At 34.4% G+C, this 19,870-nt stretch overlaps 4 protein-coding genes across 11 annotated transcripts in view; 3 read left to right on the top strand and 1 right to left on the bottom strand.

Annotated features, from left to right (window-relative positions):
• Window positions 1-5,517, top strand: part of LOC136341119 (diacylglycerol kinase eta) — a 118,692-nt gene extending 113,175 nt beyond the window's left edge. For all 6 annotated transcript variants that reach the window (XM_066285760.1, XM_066285764.1, XM_066285762.1 and 3 more), the window contains one exon: window positions 8-5,517. In XM_066285760.1, the coding sequence (XP_066141857.1) occupies window positions 8-64 (57 nt within the window). In that variant the 3' untranslated portion in view covers window positions 65-5,517. The remainder of the gene's footprint in view (window positions 1-7) is intronic.
• Window positions 5,518-6,095: 578 nt separating this feature from the next.
• On the bottom strand, window positions 6,096-9,389 carry GluRS-m (putative glutamate--tRNA ligase, mitochondrial). Of its 2 annotated transcripts, none has more exons than XM_066285791.1 (8): window positions 9,257-9,389; window positions 8,153-8,391; window positions 7,897-8,092; window positions 7,631-7,845; window positions 7,334-7,565; window positions 7,073-7,233; window positions 6,683-6,992; window positions 6,096-6,348 (listed from the first exon to the last, which is right to left on the bottom strand). In XM_066285791.1, the coding sequence occupies exons 2-8, from the start codon at window positions 8,221-8,223 to the stop codon at window positions 6,250-6,252; spliced, it is 1,284 nt and encodes a 427-aa protein (XP_066141888.1). In that variant the 5' UTR covers window positions 8,224-8,391; window positions 9,257-9,389; the 3' UTR covers window positions 6,096-6,249. The 2 variants fall into 2 exon arrangements, with proteins under 2 accessions (XP_066141888.1, XP_066141887.1); XM_066285790.1 differs by having other exon boundaries at window positions 8,157-8,391; window positions 9,257-9,383.
• A 270-nt stretch (window positions 9,390-9,659) lies between these two features.
• SCCRO (defective in cullin neddylation 1 domain containing SCCRO) lies at window positions 9,660-12,846 on the top strand. The gene is made up of 4 exons (XM_066285810.1): window positions 9,660-9,763; window positions 9,871-10,073; window positions 10,705-11,095; window positions 11,418-12,846. Exons 1-4 carry the CDS (start codon window positions 9,761-9,763, stop codon window positions 11,604-11,606), a joined length of 786 nt encoding a protein of 261 aa, XP_066141907.1. The 5' UTR covers window positions 9,660-9,760; the 3' UTR covers window positions 11,607-12,846.
• A 1,322-nt stretch (window positions 12,847-14,168) lies between these two features.
• Window positions 14,169-19,393, top strand: LOC136341138 (chitinase-like protein Idgf4). 2 transcript variants are annotated; one of them, XM_066285795.1, is made up of 8 exons: window positions 14,169-14,350; window positions 15,987-16,246; window positions 16,304-16,436; window positions 16,492-16,662; window positions 16,717-16,885; window positions 17,907-18,166; window positions 18,309-18,356; window positions 19,059-19,393. In XM_066285795.1, exons 1-8 carry the CDS (start codon window positions 14,233-14,235, stop codon window positions 19,268-19,270), a joined length of 1,371 nt encoding a protein of 456 aa, XP_066141892.1. In that variant the 5' UTR covers window positions 14,169-14,232; the 3' UTR covers window positions 19,271-19,393. The 2 variants fall into 2 exon arrangements, with proteins under 2 accessions (XP_066141892.1, XP_066141894.1); XM_066285797.1 differs by lacking the exon at window positions 18,309-18,356 and having other exon boundaries at window positions 14,170-14,350.
• Window positions 19,394-19,870: the final 477 nt, after the last annotated feature.

Here is a 19,870-nt window from a genome sequence, read left to right on the forward strand (position 1 = left end):
CCCCCAGGTGGGCCACGTGAAGCGAATTCTACAAGCAATCAAAGACCTATCGCAAGGTGTTTAAGATATTGAAATTCGGTACAATGCAAGTGCTTACTAAATTATCATATCATCTACGACGAAACGGGTTATAAGCGAAATAATTCCAAAGTTCCAATTTAGATTAGACGATACCGTATGTTTTCATCAAAAACAACCAATATTCTATAGTTCTAATAGGACATTTGTTACCACTACATCCCATTTGAGAACAATTTACCGTGAAGTCTGAATCCCTTATTTATTACTTAATAGATCTTTGTAGACGACCTTTTTATAGCCTTAATTTAAGACAGATATATAAGGATATCTATTGATTTTTATAATAATCATTCTCTCTTCAAAGTAAATGTTGAATGTTTAATAATTATATTTATAGGTCCACTGTGATTTCCAAAGTGTGTTACTTCTAAAATAAGCAAAAATAGCTCTAGAATCTAAGAATATATTTAAGACAGCCACCGCATATGTAGTTAATACTTAAATATTCCTAACAACTACCTACTATAGGAATTGTATGCAGTTTGTCCAAGATAACGATGCGATATAAAAGATACCCCCATTTAATCAACTTTATGTCTATTACCGTTTACGAGGTCTTCATGTGAATATGCCTATCTTGGATACACTGTGTTCATCGAAGAATTTGGTTTCCAATAGAACTGGTGCTATACATCTAATACCTTCTGTAGTTCAATGTAGAGATATTAATTATACGCACAACCTCGAAAGTCTGGGACCCGTTCAGTCTCGTTACGGAAATTTTTTATTAGGAAAGCAAAATGTATGTAAAAAAGTGTATTTTTTCTGCATTTGTTTTTGTGACAGGAGTGTTTCGCACGAACTGGGATACTTAGAAAATAAACAACCAACAAACGTATGATTTTCTTCACAAAGTTTATTGAATCAAAAAAACTAATAAAACACCTTCTACATTAACTTATAGTCATATAATAACAAATAATCACACAGTAAATAGTCTTTTGTGGACTATTGTTCCATTTTCCTACCGCCGCTACGACTACCTCATCTGCCATCTGACGTGGGTCGATACGATTATAAATCGCTCTAGCGATGAAATCTCACATGTCGTCAATAGGGTTAATATCAGGCGGCTTGGCTGGCCACTTCAATCTACTAATATGTCCTGCTTCGAGCGTGTCCTGCACGATGTGGTCGAGTATTATCATCCATAAACACAAAATTTTCGCTAAATTCGTTACGCATGTGATAAACAATGTGCGCAATGACTCGTTCGATGTAAACATAATTGATCGTATTCTGTGGTATGCGAATTAACCGGGTGCGGCAGAAAGTTATTCACCGCCAAAACGTCACGGTACCCCCTTAATAGGGGGCAGCTTCATTCAATCGCCTGGTTTTCTCCAGAACTCTTTGTCGATTGCGATCACTAACCAGGCCAAATGTGGTTTCATCTGTAAATAACACCGATTGCCACTAGTGCAAAAGCTCACCCTTATGCTCTCGCAAGGATTTGCACTCGACATCTTTTTATTGTCGTTTTTACTCCCTAAATACATCTAATGTTTTACAATAAGAAAAATAACTAGGTTTAGTCGAATTATTTTATATATAGAGGGTCCAAGACATTTGATGTTGTGTGTAGGTATATTTATATACACGAGGCGAGAGAAGAGTGTTCTTGAGTGTTCAAATATTAAGTCATGCAAATATACTCAGGTTGTACATATGAATTCTTAACGTTACTCCACTGCAATCTGGATTTCTTTAACGGCAAATGAGGTGAAATAAAAAAATCAAGCAAGAAGGACTACAAGAAACAGATTTTTATTTAGAAAATCCTTCGAGTGTTGCTTGAAGAATCTGTACTGGTTTAAAGTAAAATTATCTAAGAAAGAATAGATATAAAGTTGGATTCTTACCCAAAATCTTTTTGAGTAAGTTATTAGAAGATTTAGGAAGAGCCGTGTAGTAAAAGTCCAAGACGTAATACTAAAATTCATTGAATACCACGATCATATTGGTCTTAGTATTGGTATTGAATCTTTTTTCGCCTCGAGTATTTCGCGTAAGTAAGTATTGTCTGAGTGTTGAACTAGTGGAGGTCACTCGTGACAAAATTTAAACCGTCGCTTTCTTTCCAACAATTTTTTTGATATGTTTACTATTTGAACTGGACAATGGCGACCCTGAAAACGTCACTATTAAAAGATATTTAAGCTCTTGCCTCTAAAATAAACTTTTCCCTAATTAGAAAAGCATCCCCTGTATCACATACCACACATACAGTGAACCGCAAAACACCGGCCACACTACCCATCGACGAAACCACTTACATAAAACCTCATTTAGCCTACAGTGACAAATATGCTGAAAATATGAGTTGAATAAAGATTTTAAAGCACTAATAACCAAGAAAAACGAAATCGGTTTCTTCCAGCGAATGTATCTTAGTGAGAATGGCAAAGATGTGACGCAAGTTCATTACTCAGACTTTACTACAATTTTCCCGCGATTTTGTTGTGATGTTAACTGAACTATAACTAGATTATGTACCATCTAATTTATATTCACCAAATTCTAAATTTAAAGCAATTATCCTTGTTACATAGCAATACGAACCCTTTTCCCTTATAACATACTTTTCTATATTCGTTTATGATCCACATTCTTCATCCTTAAAATGTTATTAAAGTTCAGCACCAAAGGACGCAAACTCGATTATTCAAGTCAGATTCTTTGAAAATGGCATATTATTTGTCGAGATTGCCTGATTAGATCGACCGATCTTAAATACATACTTAGATCATGTCGAGAGAACACCCCATTCAGTAGCAATATAAACGTTATACGGGTTACACCAGTTTAAATGGATGCATAGGGATTCTGCAAGTGGGACAAGTACTGCATAAGATTTATTATGCCTTCGACAAAGACCAATGAAGTGAGTCGAGAGACTAGTCTCTGATATGGGTGGAGTCAGCCCAGCGTTACCAAATCTCTCATCGTTTCAGAATTTTTACTGACATAAATTCTAGTGATAGATTAATTATTTTTATTTTTTTATTGCTTTACATTGCTGCTTTTTTAATTTTTAAAAATTTTCATCGCCACGAAAGCAGCGAAATCGATATTAATCAAACGTCTAAGTGGAGTCGCTGGCTAACCTGACTCCGCCCACATCGGCGCTAGTCTCGCGACTCACTTCTTAGGTCTTTGTCGGAATCATTCTAAACCTTCTGCGGTCCTTGTCCCACTTGCACGATTCCTATGTTCCCATTTGAACTGGTGATACCGTATATAAATGGTAGTGTTCCCTCACTGTGTTCATTGCTGTTACATTTTTGAACACGTTTGTGCAGACAATCATTCGTGGTATGTTTAGTGAACATCAAGCCCAAAACTGTTAGTTTCCACTAATTAAGACATGCCACGTTATTCGTTTATCGTTGAGACATTACCTGAAATGTATCTAAAAATAGATATTTTACTACTTTGTTGTTTGTTGTAATAGTGATAAATCGAATCTTCATTTGGTATGAATAAGGAGTTCTTGAGTTAAATGGGAGTATCGAAACCTGAACTAACCCAACTATTTGCAATTATCGACTCTTTGTGGAAATGCAGCAACTAGTAGATCAACGTATCTTTTCAGTTTCCACAGCTTCCAGTAAATAATTCGGTGGAATATATGCCATAAACCGGACTGCATACTCCTGTTTAATTTAATTAAGTTAAAAAAGAAAAACCGCAGTTTTTTAAGGATTTAACAAAAAAATATATTTAAAACGGGAGCGATGGGGACGATATGTGTTGTGTGGAGTGGAGAGTGCAAGGTATGAAAACAAAAAAATATATTTATAAGTACCCTAGAAAGCCTTAATAGTCTGGCAGATAACGACAGATTTTAGCTATAGGTACAGTATGCCATTCAAGGGGCTCCATAGTGAATGAATTCTAATTACGAAAAAGGACTTAATGAAATTAAAGCGCGTTCTTCATACAGGTAAAACCAGTTCATGGGGAAACGGGAATTGTACAAGTGGGAGAAGGGCTCAATAGGGTTTAGTATGTCTGCGACAAAAACCAACGAAGTGGCTTCTACGGCTCTTGGTCGACGTGGACGAAATCGTTCCGGTGTTTGCCGAATCTCTCACCGTTTAAAAATTTCTATTCATAAAAGGTTCAAGTGACGAATTTAAATAGTTTCGAATTTTTTTTTCTTATTTATAAATTATTGCACATTTCTCCAATATACCATAATTTCGCACGGATAATGTTAAAGGCATCAGTTAATTCCATCAAAATAATAGGAAAATACGCGCATTTACACACGTTTTAATGTCTTATTGCTATTTTTTGCTCGGATACTTTTCAAAATTTTGGAAAACGCTCGCATGATTGACTCCACCCATTTCGTTGTTGATGTTAGTCAGATGTAGATTAAACTTACGGTGTCCTTCTCCCACCTACACAATTATTACGTTTTCACTTGAACTGGTTTAACCTGCATAGAAAATATTAACTTCATTTTCTAGCATTTTCCGCATTTTAGTACAATTTTTCTCAAGTGGCCATGTAATCGATGCGGAAAATGAAGATAAGAAATTTTTACAGTTACCAGTAAATGTCTATTTTCCATATGAAACACACTTCTTAAAAAATCTCTTTTCGTAACTGGAATCGAGGGACCATTAAGCCTACGGAAATGTATACAAAATAAAATTACAACCGAAAATTGTCGTCATCTGCCGGACTATAACCACTTACTGTACTAATTATATTTCTCTTCCCTAAATGGAAGGTCTACCAAGTAAATTATATTACTAAGGGGTGGTACTTTCAAGCAACAGTAGTAAAGAATTGAAAGCAAATCTCGAACTACTTTTGGGTAGACCAGCAGGACTGAGACTATCTTATAGAGAAAGTAACTGAAATTTTGTAGAAGTAAAATAATTTAATCGGTTAGACCACCAAAAAAACAAAGAATACCTCTTAAATGTGTCCTTTTTGGTTTCAGCCAATTTCGTCTAACGGAATAAAAAAAAATCGAAAAAGCGCTCATCAATAGTCATGAAAACTTTTCAACGATTCCATTAATTAATCAAATATATTTATTAATCGTTAATTAAGAATCAAATAACCTTAACCAATTATTACAAGAAGAAACCCTTAATTTATGATACCTAAAATGGGGTCCAATCATTTACTTGCAACTCTTCTATTTATTCATCACCTTCTGAATAATTAGTTTTTTAACATAGCTGATTAGGGGTATTTATTCAAAACAACTCTGATTTTTATAGGAAGATGATTCGTTAGGAGATATTGGCTGTAATCAGTATAATTTTAATATCAAACCGTAAGCATTTAATTATGATCTCATAATAGTTATAGTTGTATTGTTTATCGTTTTCTAGTCATTAGTTATACAAAAATCTTAATTATCCATCTCAATAAAATTATATTACAACAAAATAAAGTTTTTCAATACACCGTTTTATTACTCTTTTTGAGGGCATTAGAAGATATATGACAAGCTTGCACAGGAAGGCAAAGCGGAATAATTGAGTTTATCGCAGTAAATTATATTTTTTTTGTTGCCCATTATAACCCTTCTAACATTTAACTTTGTATACTCTTCAGTTATAAGAAATCGAAGAATTTTATATTACAATCATCATGTTTTAATATGTATGCATTCTGTGTAATACAGTTTTAGCAAACTCCTGTTCAACATCAATTTATAAAGAATGACTACAGAAAATTTAAGATTCTACCGTTGTTTTGGGCTTACTAAACCCGCCGTTCTACAGATATTAATCTTTGGGTTGATTTGTGAACCTTAACTGGAATCAGTGTTTAATTTCTAACTTACCCATTTAGATCCTGGGAACTTAAGGATAAACTCAAGGGATTGAATAAAACTCTTCGCTACGTTTTTTTTTATTTTTAAATATATTTTTATAACTTCCAAAAATATTCATTACGTGTTCTTTGTCAACCCCAGTGGAATTTATCATCTGCGCCTATCACACAGAAAGAATTCAGGATCAGAAACAAAATAAACAATATTTGATAATGCGTTGATAACTTTATTCAAAAATAATTAACAAAATAAATGTAACAAACTCGACTTAGACAGTAATCATGGGTGGATTCAAACAGTGGTTGCATGATGATAAACTGTAATTTACCTTATTTTCTGGTTAAAATAAATCTACAAAATTACTTCACAAAAATTGTTTTATTTAAACACAAATCCAGCCTTCTGATCGTATCTTCTTTACCCAATATTTCTATCATTTCTGCTACACTTGGTCCTTCCTGTAATAAAGGAGCATTTTTACGTGAAACAAAACTAATAATTGTAGCAAAGCATTTTTCACGGAATTTCGACTCAAACTCTTATATTTAATTAAATACAAACTGCCAAAGATAAAATGTTAATAAACACATATATATGTATGAAAACTATTGGGTAGTGTTTACACATTACCCATGGGCTTCTAAAATCCCAATTATTTTTCGTGAACTATGACTTCCCAAGAGCAAAGATTTTGACGTCTAAATCTTGGAACACCATGCAGATATTGGAAAATCAACAAAATATATTTTTTCAGCATTTTAGTTGTGCACAATATTAACTATTTAAAATCACCTTCAAACCACTCAGTATCGCCCTTAAAGTTTTCATAAAAAGACCATATTTCAAGTCGCATTCATTGCTTATTCGCCTCAGAAGCGCGTTCAATTCATCTTTATTAATTACTTCCATTTTACTAAGTCCCTCCTTAAGTGCAGGTATGACTATGAAAATATTGTCATCAACATTGTAACTTGTAGGTAGAGTCCAAATAAACACCAAATTAGGAGAAAATAAATCGGGTAATTTCTCTATCCTGTTTTGGCTCCAATCAAGAACTTTCCCAATAAATTCATCAGATAATTGAACTGAGTTTCCCAAGTTCCTAAGTAAAACATTGTTGTCTAAGAATACAGTTGATACTTTTAAAATTTACGATTTTATTAAAAGAAGTTTTATACGTACCTTTCTTCAAAATGCTTCTTTGCTAGCACCCTAGTACTTTCGATCAATTTCTGTCTTTGATCATCATTTTTTAATCGTCTTTTTATTTCCAAACGATTAAACTCTAGTAATCTATCAGCCATTAATTTGCCGGAATGTGAGTTTATTTTAGATAAATCAAACTAAAAAACCAAATACAAATAATGCTAAATAAGATAATCATTAATTGAGTTATTTGCACACACAGTGCAAGGGACTTGTACTCTAAAACTCTAGACTAACCTGTTCACACAACTCATCAATAGTATAACATTGTGGCTTCAAATGTCTCTCCTGATCCTTTCCGAAACCCCCTCCGGAATTAACAATAAAGTTTAATAATGTTAATGGAAATATGTGATTATTTCGATAGCTACTAATTCTGATATCATTTTGTCTTTTGCTTAATTTGGTACCATCTGCGTTCATGAGAAGTGGTAAATGACCGTAAAGTGGAGGATCCCAGCCAAAGGCCCTATAATATAACTCTGTTAACGTGCAAATTTTATTCCAATTCAACATGAAATGTTAATTATTTACCTATAAAGGAATAAATGTTTAGTAGTTGATATCTGCCACTCAACTCCTCTAAGAACATGACTAATTTCCATCAAGTGATCATCGACAACATTAGCGAAATGATAAGTAGGGTAACCATCAGATTTAAGAATCACGGGATCGCCTTCATTCAGGGAAACATTATAACTAATCGGACCATATATCAAATCATGAAATGATTCCTCTTTATCACTAATCTACAACAACGTTCTGCTAAGATATCCCCATGCATCATAATAGTAACATACTTTAAATCGCACACAATACGGTGTCCCAGTCCTCATTCTTTCTTCTACTTCCTTAGCAGATAAATGACGACATCTGTTATCGTATTTTGGTATTTCTTGAGCACGAATAGCCTCTCTTTTAATCAACTGTATCCTTCGATCTGTGCAGAAACATGGATAAGCTGAACCATTTTTTAATAGGATGTTTATATAGTCCCTGAAATTAGTAAAGTATTTCTATAACAGTTACCATCTTCACTATAAAAATTATACCTACTCACTTGTACACCGACAATCTTTGAGACTGAAAATACGGACCAAAAGAACCTCCCTGTTCCGGTCCCTCATTGATTTCTATTCCACTCCACAACAAGTCCTCCTGTAGAGCTCTTGTAGCGCCTTCGACTTTTCGAGATTGATCAGTATCTTCTATTCGCAATATAAAGATGCCGTTATGCTTTTTAGCAAAGAGAAAGTTGTAAAGGGCAGTTCTGAGTCCCCCCAAATGCATAAATCCTAAAGTAAAACCATTATTAGATTATAGTTTCATTAATGGGAAGTGTCTCCGATTTGCAGTGACTTTGTACAATTAATTCAAGAAAACATGCGCTCTGGAAAAACGTGTTGTAATTTAAACTTGGAAAGACAGTAAAACCGCTTCCAATTTGATTTCATTGATTTACTTTAAAGGTGTTTCCAGGCATTTCAGGATATTTCCAAGGTATTTTGTTGCAGAAAAATTTATTACTGATCTATCACTTGTTTTCAGTCAAGAGATTGACTGATTATCATTAGAAATCAATCTAATCTATATCATAATGTTCATAAGAATTTCAAAATTTTTAATTTACCTAAACTAATCTAAACTTCAGAAAATTCAGAAGGGCGAGCAAATTAAAGATGCTGATAAAGATAAATTAGTAAAACTGGACGTTTACTTCCAAGTTGATCTATTTAAATAGAATGAAAGGAATGAAACATGGGATGGAAAAAAATGTATTGCAATTAGAGCTCCTTCTCCATTATGTCCAGATTTTGAAACCGAATTCTAGATGACACTGACGTTCATTTTTTTTATTATTGAATATACTGAATGTTATTTTTGAAATGTCTACAAAATTTTTATAATTGTACATACACTATAGGTCGCAATTAATGGAACATCGTTAGTTCCATAATGTAAGTACCGAGCTACAAAGCACCTTTGTTAGTGAGGAGTCCACTAGAACTGTTAATTTCAATATCATTATGAATATGAAGTGTGTATCCCTGAAAATGCCTATGTATATGCTTCGACAAAGTGCAGCAACTTATCGAGCTAATGGCTTGGCAAAAGGTTAATGAGAGTATAAACTAGAAAACAGTAGAAGTATATACCAACCTGTTGGGCTTGGGGCGAACCTAACTCTGACGTTCCTCATGCTATAGTATCGCAAGCTACTTCTTTCCAGGGCTGTGGAATAACCGCAAGTCACCATTTTGGACAATTTTAAAATCATATTGATATTGTATGTAAATTATTCTTTTGTGTTAGGATTAATACTTCCTACTATATCCCCCTTTTGATCTCATTCATCCCCTCCAATCAAGGCTCCAACCAAAACTTTTCACTTTCTTTATTTCTTGCAATGTTCTTCTTTGGTTATGCGTTTTATCGTCCTATTGTATTTGTTATTTGAACGATTAATTAATTTTTTCTGTAATGTTTACCCTTTAGTTATTTTATTCAAATTTCAGTCGACTTTTGATTTGACAGCTGTGCTGTGTTTTTGTGGGTTTTTTAGGTTAAGTCACAGAAACGGGAAAATCAGCCTCAAAATAACAGAAATCAGACAAATGATTCCTGTTTATTAATAAATTGCTAATTAGGCGAACTTACTTTAAAATGGTAAGTAAAACTTCCTATTTAAAAGCACCAAACTGTACCCAATTCATTCTTGTCAGAGTTGATTGATTTCATAACCAAACATGGGCAAATTTCAATAAAATTTTTAGCACAAACTAAAGTCGTCTCAGCGGGAAAAAGTGAAGAAGTTCATATCTTTCACCCAAACTGGTGAGAACACGGCTATTTACTGTCTAATGCAGAATGACTGGAAACTAGACCTTGCCAGTGACAACTATTTCCAAAACCCAGATGCATATTACAAGGAGCCTCGAAGTGTGGATAAAAAAAAACTAGAGGCACTGTACACTCGGTAAGCAACTGCAGCATCCATTGGCAGTCTTACTTATGTGCCTCTCAGATCATTGCAATTTTTCTTTGCTTTGACTATGGCCCGTGTCTCCCTTACATTGAGGATCCATCCAAGGACCAAAGTGTCATTGACATGTTACACTTCACCCCAAGATCATTATTATCTAAAATGCCTATTCTCTACTTAACAGTAGTATGTATGATCTTTTAGCCTCTTTCTTTTGATATCTTCATGTCCAAATAGGGGCATGGAGCCATTCAAGTAGTCTTGTTTTTTAATAAAAACAAGAGTTGTTCATAGGATATCTCAAAATTCAACATAAACTTTGGAAAATATATATTTTTTCTTTTTCGCAGACCAATTACATGCCTAAAAGTTTCTGTAAGTTGACATTTTTTATATTACTCCTGTCAAAAACTGAAATGTACACATGAAAAATTAACTTTGTAATGTAAATGATATACATTTATTTTGTAGATGCAATACAGTTAAGTCTTCCACCAAATTACCAATTATTCCATTTATCACAACAATGTTTTACATGTAGACTTTCTGGCACAACCATTGGGGTGACTCTAATTAGATTACCTTTATTATAATACTATCTAATATAATCTCGTTCTTGTTCCAGGTATAAAGACCCAAATGAACCAGACAAAATCACAGTCGACGGTATAATGAAATTCCTTGATGATATTGGACTCCCTCCCGAATCAAAGTTAGTGTTAATAATAGCATGGAAGTTCAAAGCCGCCACACAGTGCGAGTTTTCAAGAGATGAGTTCATGAATGGCATGACAGAAATCGGTTGCGACAGCATTGACAAGCTTAAGCAAAGGTTACCGGCCTTGGAGAACGAGCTGCGAGATAGTTATAAGTTCAAAGACTTTTATCAGTTCACTTTCAACTTTGCGAAAAATCCGAACCAGAAGGGCTTAGATTTAGATATGGCAATAGCATACTGGAATATAGTGCTTAAAGGAAAATTTAAATTTTTGGAATTGTGGTGCACGTTTCTTCAGGTGAGTGACTTTCAATTATATTAGCTTCTCTGACACCACGATATTTTGCAAGTTGAAATTAGTGTACATTCTTTGATATATTTTTTTAAGAGATTGTGTTAAATATCCCATGAAGAATTATTATTTTCTTAATAGAAAGGATTCGGATTTTCACCAGTAACTACAACATAAGCAAATAATTGATGAAAGTCTGAAAAGTTTCTACAAGAGAAGTATTAGTCAGCTTAAAATCAGTCAAGTTCGTTAAAACTGCAGTTATCTTCTTGAGATATCTCATGGTGACAATGAAATTTAACTACCATTAAAGTGTTTTTTTTTTCAGGAAAATCACAAAAGGTCAATTCCAAAAGATACTTGGAACCTACTCCTGGATTTTGCCCAACAAATATCAGATGACATGAGCAACTACGACGAGGAAGGCGCCTGGCCAGTGCTGATTGATGACTTCGTCGAATGGGCCTCGTCAAAAGCGAAGGAAAGCCAACCACACAGCACCAGCCACTTAGAATAACACCCCCTTCACAACTTAGGTTGTTTTTGTAAATATGATTGGCACCTCCATATTTTCTTGATTAATCCGTGTTTAGTGTGAATACCGTTTGCTACATAACAAGCTTCAGGTACAATGTGTATATAATCAAAAATAAAAAGTCATGGCTGCAGGTTTCAAGAGATTTAGAATAATTGCAGCTGGGATTGGCGTCCAATAGATACGTTTTCCTGCCGGTTGTCGGAATAAGTTCGTTAATATAGCACATATGGCACAATCGAAGAGATTGTTATTTTATTTGATGGGTATTATTTGCCAAAATATATACAGTTCTTTGCTATATTTGTGTCTATATTTGCAATGAAATATTTTTTTAATTTTAATTAATCTTTTGGCTATTGATTATAACTACTCACTGACATAGCGATTGCGAGACATAAGAATCCAATTAGTTTCGAGCTAATTGATAATCATCAAGATCATAATCGTAATCATTCAGCCAATGATCAATGCACATAGATGTAAATGTTAGATTTGTAAAAAGCTTTTTTATAAAATTTTTAGCTTTATTGCTCAATTTACAGTTGCAGTAGTTTTTCCAGAAAATTTATAAGTTAATGGGCCGATGCCTAACTATATCGAGTCTCACAATTTCTATGTCAATGAGCACCCATATTACAACAGATTGTAATGTGTGCCACAGCACTTCAAATTCGTTTCTTTACACTTTCTTTGGTTTGTGGTTTTTAATAAAAATTGTAGAAATATTTTAAGGTAATAAGTTTGTAAAACTATGTTAAATCCAATTATCAACATAATGATAAGAAACTATGTACATATAAAGTGTGATTGAAAGTTGATTGTATTATACCTCTATTATGGTGGCGCATTATAAATTGCTTACTGCGGAATAAATGTTGAAATTACAAGAATGTTGATATTGACAATCCGCAGTATTTTACGTTAATATACGTAATCATGACTGGTCAAAATGTTAATTTATAAGTTTACTTTAATTATCAATACGTTTCTTATTACCAAACGTGATGTAAATTTGTCTATAGAGAACGAAAAGCCTCCATAATAGAACCATTTTTGTCCAAGCTCTAGAGATAGATTTCCCTATCCTTTATTAGTTTTACTGATAAGTTGTTTTGTATATATAATTATTTAATGTCACAGATAAATAATAAATTACTTTAGGTCTTGGTTAATTATTATACAGATGTAATTATTAAAAAACCTTTTCCAACTTTCGAAATGATTGTTTAACAATTTACGACAAAAAAGCATATCAATTGAGTTAAATATTGGTGTCATTTATAATAAAAGCACTCTGGCGTGTTCCCACGGCATCGTTCCCTACGGTGCCTGTAGTAATGATAACCCTACTTTCCCCTTAAAGGTGGATTTTCACTATGCATTTCGTTTCGATACCATATCTGTTCCGTAAACGGACCTGTGAATGATTTTTCTTCGTCTTTTATGTGGTGATATCATTTTTAAAATGCATCGTTTATTCAATAAAAAGAGAATGGATAAACAGCGTAAAATGAATGAAATAGAATATGCAAAACCAGTACAGTCAAAAACCCATTCTGACGAGACTTCCTGCGACACGAGCCTCGTTATGATAACCTCAGAACTATCCTGACGGGACACCTTTTGAATAATAAAAGATCATTTCGGTTTAACGCTAACACAGCATAATACAATAACGAGACGAAATTATTATTAAAATATGGAACAAAATTAAATCCATATAGCAGTTGAAATGGGTAAAATTTTTGTGCTAAATAACAGATAATTGATTTCATATTCATCACTGAGGAAATTCCACAGTGTCACAGTTAACCAATTGTTGATAGTTCATTTAACTTAAATCATCACCGGTGCATATTTCTGGACTAAATGGTGACGGTCAGATATATTTATTACACTACTGAGGGAATCCCATAATTACACGTAATGGAATCTTTTAAGGTCTGTTTACACAAGCTAATAAAATTAATCACTAGTACTGGCCACTTGATTTTTTGGGGGGGCATCTTGCTTCGCAATTGTTTGCTTCATACAGTGAGTTTATTTGGGAAAATTACCTTTTTCTAAGTGTTAAATTCTTTTTATTAAAACTCTAAGGTGTTTACGTACTGAAAATAGGTCTGTATAAATGCAACGCTGAGCTTCATAGATTTCGACACGAATTCCTGTCACTGAATTTTCCCGTGCACCATTTAAAGTGCCTGGGAATCTTGCATTCATCGTAACTTCTAGAGAGGCCTCAATATACATATCTGTAACTCGTTGCATGCCTTACAATATATTATAGTAACATCCATTCACTCCTATTAAAGTTTTTAAAGTTTCGGACGCTGATGGTTTTTCAACTGTGTATTGAAGAACACTAAAATGAAACTAAATTGTTTCGTTATCCAGTAAATTTTGGTCCAGTGGAAGGTAAATATTTTCAGTCGTCGAGGGGCACCTTTATTTTATGCATATAACAAACTTGTTTACTGCTTTGAAAATCCCCACTTCAAAATTAAATTAGCGATTATTTTATGCGCAAAGTCGAACTATTTTTTCACTTTCGAAGAATCGGTAAGATCTTATTGTTCTTGTCCAGTGTGGTCAGTAGTCCGTTGCCATGGGGAGTGTAAAAACTGTCTTCTTGGCAATTTTTGCCTTAGCCATCAGCAGTACTGAATCGGCGACCGATAATAAAGTTGTGTGCTATTACAACAGTCAGGCCTTCAATAGACCAGGTTTGTTAAATTTTGATTCTTAATTGTTTTTTAACTATCCTGAGTTGGTCCTATTTCTGGAACATTTTCTGGACATTTTACTCGTCTTCAATTGTGTCTTTTAAAACCATATGAGTCACCACAGTTTCTTAGTAACTCCAATTATAAATTTATATACATTCACATGGAATACCTAAACTTTTTCATAATTTGCCTTAACTGTAGGCTTTTCAAAAAATCGCGTCCTGGTCTTATTAAGCAAAAAAGTATGCCATTGGTTAGCTAATTAAATTTAAAATTAAGTTATTTACTATGAAGAGTTTATCCAGTATATGTAGATAAATGATGGTCCAGAATGAGCACTTATGTATTGATCAATACTGCAAAAAATAATGATATTGAGTTTTTTGTTACATTTAAAAGAAAAAAAATGGTTCACGTAGATTAAATTATTTTCGGAGATTTATTCAATTCAGGTCCAATTCATTCCAATACAGTTTCGATTTCAGTTGACTAATAGTTTATACAAATATTAATTACCACATTATCAGCAGTGCGATGATGACCTTTTGTCTTCCTAGTAATCCCACAATTTAAATAATTAGATCATGTTTATGTTCAGATATATAAGTAATATGTATACTATGAAGATATGATTTTTAGGATAGTTTATTACTGCACGTTTCATTAACGAATCAAATGGGGTAGTTCTGCAAATAAAGTAACGAAAAAATCACCAGACTTTTTTATTGTAAAATATTGGGAGAGCACAAAAATTAAAAAAGTATTTAAAAATTCCGTTAGCGTTCTACATTGTATGGTGAAAACGTTGGTTGGATCATGCCTAACTACACCACTGGTGATAGGTAAAAATCGACTTTGCACTAAAAATACAGCTCTTTACCAACGTACGATAGCTGCAAAATATTCCGAATTTGTTTCAAATAATAATATATTTTTTTTATATTCAACACCCTGTATTTCGGAATCTAAGCGTTTCCGGCCACCTGTGTATAGGAGCTTTTTTTTAATACCATAAGAAATAGTGTTCTAAAGTTATAAACTATGCTTAGGGAAGAGCCTCTATTTGCCTACAGGATTTGCATCCTATGACATGTTTATTCCTGCTAGTAATTTTTACTTATTCTGTTCATATCCCTAATAATAATTTAGTTTGACACTGAACTTTGGACGTTCTTTCCTAACTAAATGAACCCCTTATGAGTACTTTTAGACAGCTTTAGTTGAGTGGCGGTTTTTCCATGAGGATCGATATATTACTTATAGCAATGGTCCAAATTCCATAAAATCGCGTCAAGCAATTTTTGAGATATTAACGAAAATTTTGAAAATTATTCGGAAATAGAAATTGGCATTTTTGGGCATAACTAATCAATCGCATCTAACTATTTAGCATCAATATTCATCAGTTATATGATTATTAGAATTGTAACACTCGCATAGCTTGAAACGTTCATCCCCATTGATTCATTTGCTACATTACGAGCAACAATATGATTTTAAAGTTTATTAGTACATTTCAAAGAAAGTGTTAATTGGACACCCACTATCGCAAACTCAGTCATAATAACTTATTGTTCGCAGAACTGTAGATATCTTAGATAATCTATTTTTAAGTCTATAATGATCTTTTCAGGAAATGGAAAATTTGACTTGGCATTCATCGACCCAGCACTCCAATTCTGCACCCACCTAATCTACGGCTACGCCGGAATCAAAGAGGAAAACAATAATATAATTCCTCTTGATGAGTCTCTGGACATCAACAAGCAGAACTACAAACAAGTGACTGACTTGAAGCGAAGATTTCCAGGTCTGAGGGTGCTCCTGTCCGTGGGGGGCAATCAGGACATTTCTGGCGAAGATAGTGATAAAAATATGAAGTATAGAACTTTGGTGAGAATTCTGTCCAGTGGCATAATTTCACATTATCAACTAATGCTTGAATTTCAGTTGGAATCAGTGGAAACTCGTCTGGCCTTCGTCAATTCTGCTCATAATCTCGTAAAAACCTACGGTTTCGACGGACTCGACCTCGCTTGGGAATTTCCCGAGACAAAACCTAAGAAAATTCGTAACAAGATCTGTATGGAAAAACATATTTTTTATGGACAAATCATAATGTTAAAATGATATTTTAGCTTCATGGTTTGTCAATTTGAAACATAAAATTGTTGGCGAATCCGTAGTAGACGACAAGGCTGAAGACCACAAAGAGCAGTTTATAGCTTTAGTTAGAGAGATCAAGAATGTCTTCAGGCATGATGGGCTTTTGCTCACAGTGTCACAGCTACCCAACGTAAACAGCACCGGTAAGTTGAGAAGTTTTGCAACATTAAATGGTTAAAATAAAACTTTTGTTACAGTATACTTCGATCCTCGTCAACTCTCCCCAAACGTCGACTTTGTGACCCTTCAAGCTTTCGATTACCGCACCCCGGACCGCAATCCTAAAGAGCTGGACTTCCCAGCACCTTTATACGAGCTCTTGGACAGGAAATATGACGAGAATGTTGATTATCAAGTTAGATATTGGTAAGTCGGCACCTGCAGAGAAGCCCACATTTACCAATGCACCTGACTTTTTGAGAAGTTGATGAGGATACAAGGTAGTGATCATCATCACTCCTTCAGTGTGTCGAAAAAATTGCCTTATTTATATGGTAATTATGTTCCTAAATATGTACGCACTATCAAGACAAAAAGTTAACAACAATAACCTTTCTTTCGACGGATAAATAAGGAATTCACGGTCAGTGCTTGCAAAAGCTCAAGGTTAATTTATATGCCAATCACAATTAGAATTTTTTAAAGTGAAGAAATGTATCAATCTATGTTTATGTAAATCTAGCCCTGTACTAGTTGGCCTCACAACTCGAACAAAACGTAAAATATAGGACATATGATACTTAATTGGGAAGTCAAGGGCTGCTGCAGAATATAAATACTTTCTGAAAGCGAAAGCTATTTTCATTTAAGATGTTTGATATTACGACAATGGAAGGGCTGGGAAATAAGGATTATTGGTGCAGCCTTATTCATCAGACAGGATGGATGAATCCGATCGCTGAGAAACTCATGTTTCGGGACTAAATCTATTGACATATGCACCTACTAAGACGATGGTAGTTGAAAACACATAAGCGCGCACGCGTCCACCTAGCCACGCCCATCTCCACCCTTAGTACTACAAAAATTGACATCACCACTGTTCAGTGTTTTTCCTGATAAACCTCCAAAAGTAAATATGTTCGAGCTAATCAAAGGCACAACAAACGACACCGTTTTCTATACCAATAAAAGTAAACTTTAGATGGAAAGATTGTTGGTAATTTTTGGCATAAACCACTGTGTCTGAGACTGTAAACTCAATGTGGTGAATATCCAGTCCATGGTAAGTTTGGCAGGCCATTTTACAAATTCTCCAGGTCCGCTAACATCGCCAAAACACACTACTTTCTGGTTCTTTCTAACCGAAATAAATATGTAATTTTTTAGCCCTTCGAGACGGATTGACAAAATTTTCTGTTTTTCTAGCTTCATTGCTTTCTTTCAGGTTGAGTCATGGTTTACCAGCCAACAAGCTCATTCTGGGTATTCCAACCTTTGGCCGCGCATGGAAGTTGAATGCAGATTCCGGACTCACCGGTGTCCCTCCACTAGAGACGGACGGCCCAGCGGATCCTAGTCAGTACACCAACAAAGCTGGCTTGCTAAGCTATCCCGAAATTTGCAACAAAATCGCTAATGCGAAGGAAATTCAAGCTGGGTACCTTGGAAAGCTGAGGAAGGTTAACGATCCTACTAAAAGATATGGTGAGGGGTCTTCGTTTATTTCATCTTTATTTATTCTCACAGATAGTTCTAACGACATGAATATAACAATTGAGTAAAGACAATTTGCTCCTTTATCGCAATTTACTCAATTTGGTCCCAATCAAACATTTTCTTCTTTCAGAACAAGAATATGAGTATTGGAATGTTAGCGATGTTACTAATAGATATGGTAGGTACTCTTGTAACTAACAGTCACGCCAGTACCCTGGAACATATCGAATTTGATCAGTAGGCACCCTCCGCATTAATTTTTTTTTTAGATATTCTACTGTAGGGAAATCTGCATGGAGATCGCAGATGACCTATTCTAATTTATGCAAAGAGGTTTTCAATAAAACGCTTTATTCGGCCTTTTCGACTCAATCACCATTATAAAAACAAGTCTGTCCTGCAAATATAAAATATCTATGTAAACAAATGTCTGCCACTTGCATGTGGCGCGTTCAAGAGTAGGAATTGATAGAAAAAAATGAATAAAAAAATCAAATTTATTCAACAGGACCGTAGTCGGCCCGCTACCACAATGAAAATTTTTTTTAAACGAGCTATTCTAATAAATAATATTTTCAACAGCTACTAAACCCAAAGCTTGGGACAACAAAAGGGTATTATCAGCTAAATTACTGTCCACCTTGTAATGTTTGCAATAAACGCTCTCCATTCAAAATGAAACAAGTTCAACCTTGTAAAACGCTGCCACACTTGTGGAATACTCATTATTCCCATGATACAACCGACTAGTCAGCAGCGATTAAACTGGCGAGCACACGTTTGGCTTGTTTATATGAATATTTTATGTTTGTAAGAGCACTAAGGTCTCTAAAACACTTCCCGCAAATGCACAAGATTTGCTATTTAATTTTTTTTACAGGTTCTTACGCGTTTCGTCTTCCCGACTCCAACGGTGAGAATGGTATCTGGGTAGGATTCGAGGATCCAGACACTGCTGGTAACAAAGCTAGTTATGCCAAAGCTAAAGGACTCGGAGGAATCGCGTTGCTCGATATCACTTTGGACGACTTCAGGGGAACATGCACAAGTGACCATTTCCCATTGTTGAGAGCTTCGAAATACAGATTGTAACAAAGATTAAAGTTAATGCACGTGATTTAGGTTAAGAGTTTGTCGTACTTCTTGTGCTTTAAAGTGTACTCTAGTGTCTGTGCAACACGTTAACAATTTTTAATAAATACTTTATACAAATAACTGTGTTTTTATGCCAGTGTTAATGACCATAAAATTGCAAAAAGTAGTAAAAGAGTTAAAAAACAACTGAATAATGACACTACGTGACGTAATCCACCACAATGTCGTCATCGTCTACGTTGTTTCGTAGGTTGTCGCCATGGAAACGAGTGTGAAATGAAACGTCACCATTAATGCTATTATTCAAGAGGCATTGACCTTTTGTGTTTCGGATTGAATCTACGAATAATTTAGATAATATTGTTATAATTTTATGAAATCTTGTTAAACTTAGCAATGGAAAAAACTCTATAGAGCTATCATCGATTCAAGTCTTGCTAGTTTGAATTTAAATTCTGAACGCGATGCGATAGAGAAAATCGGCGAAAACTCGGAGGCGTATTTCAAGGGCTGTAAGAGACTTTTTCTCAAACTGAAATATACTGCGCGACATAGAGAACACCCCGTAAAAATGGTTTTATTCAAACAATTTTTGAT

The sequence above is a fragment of the Euwallacea fornicatus genome, chromosome 9, assembly GCF_040115645.1.
Source record: "Euwallacea fornicatus isolate EFF26 chromosome 9, ASM4011564v1, whole genome shotgun sequence".
Lineage (NCBI taxonomy): Eukaryota > Metazoa > Arthropoda > Insecta > Coleoptera > Curculionidae > Euwallacea > Euwallacea fornicatus.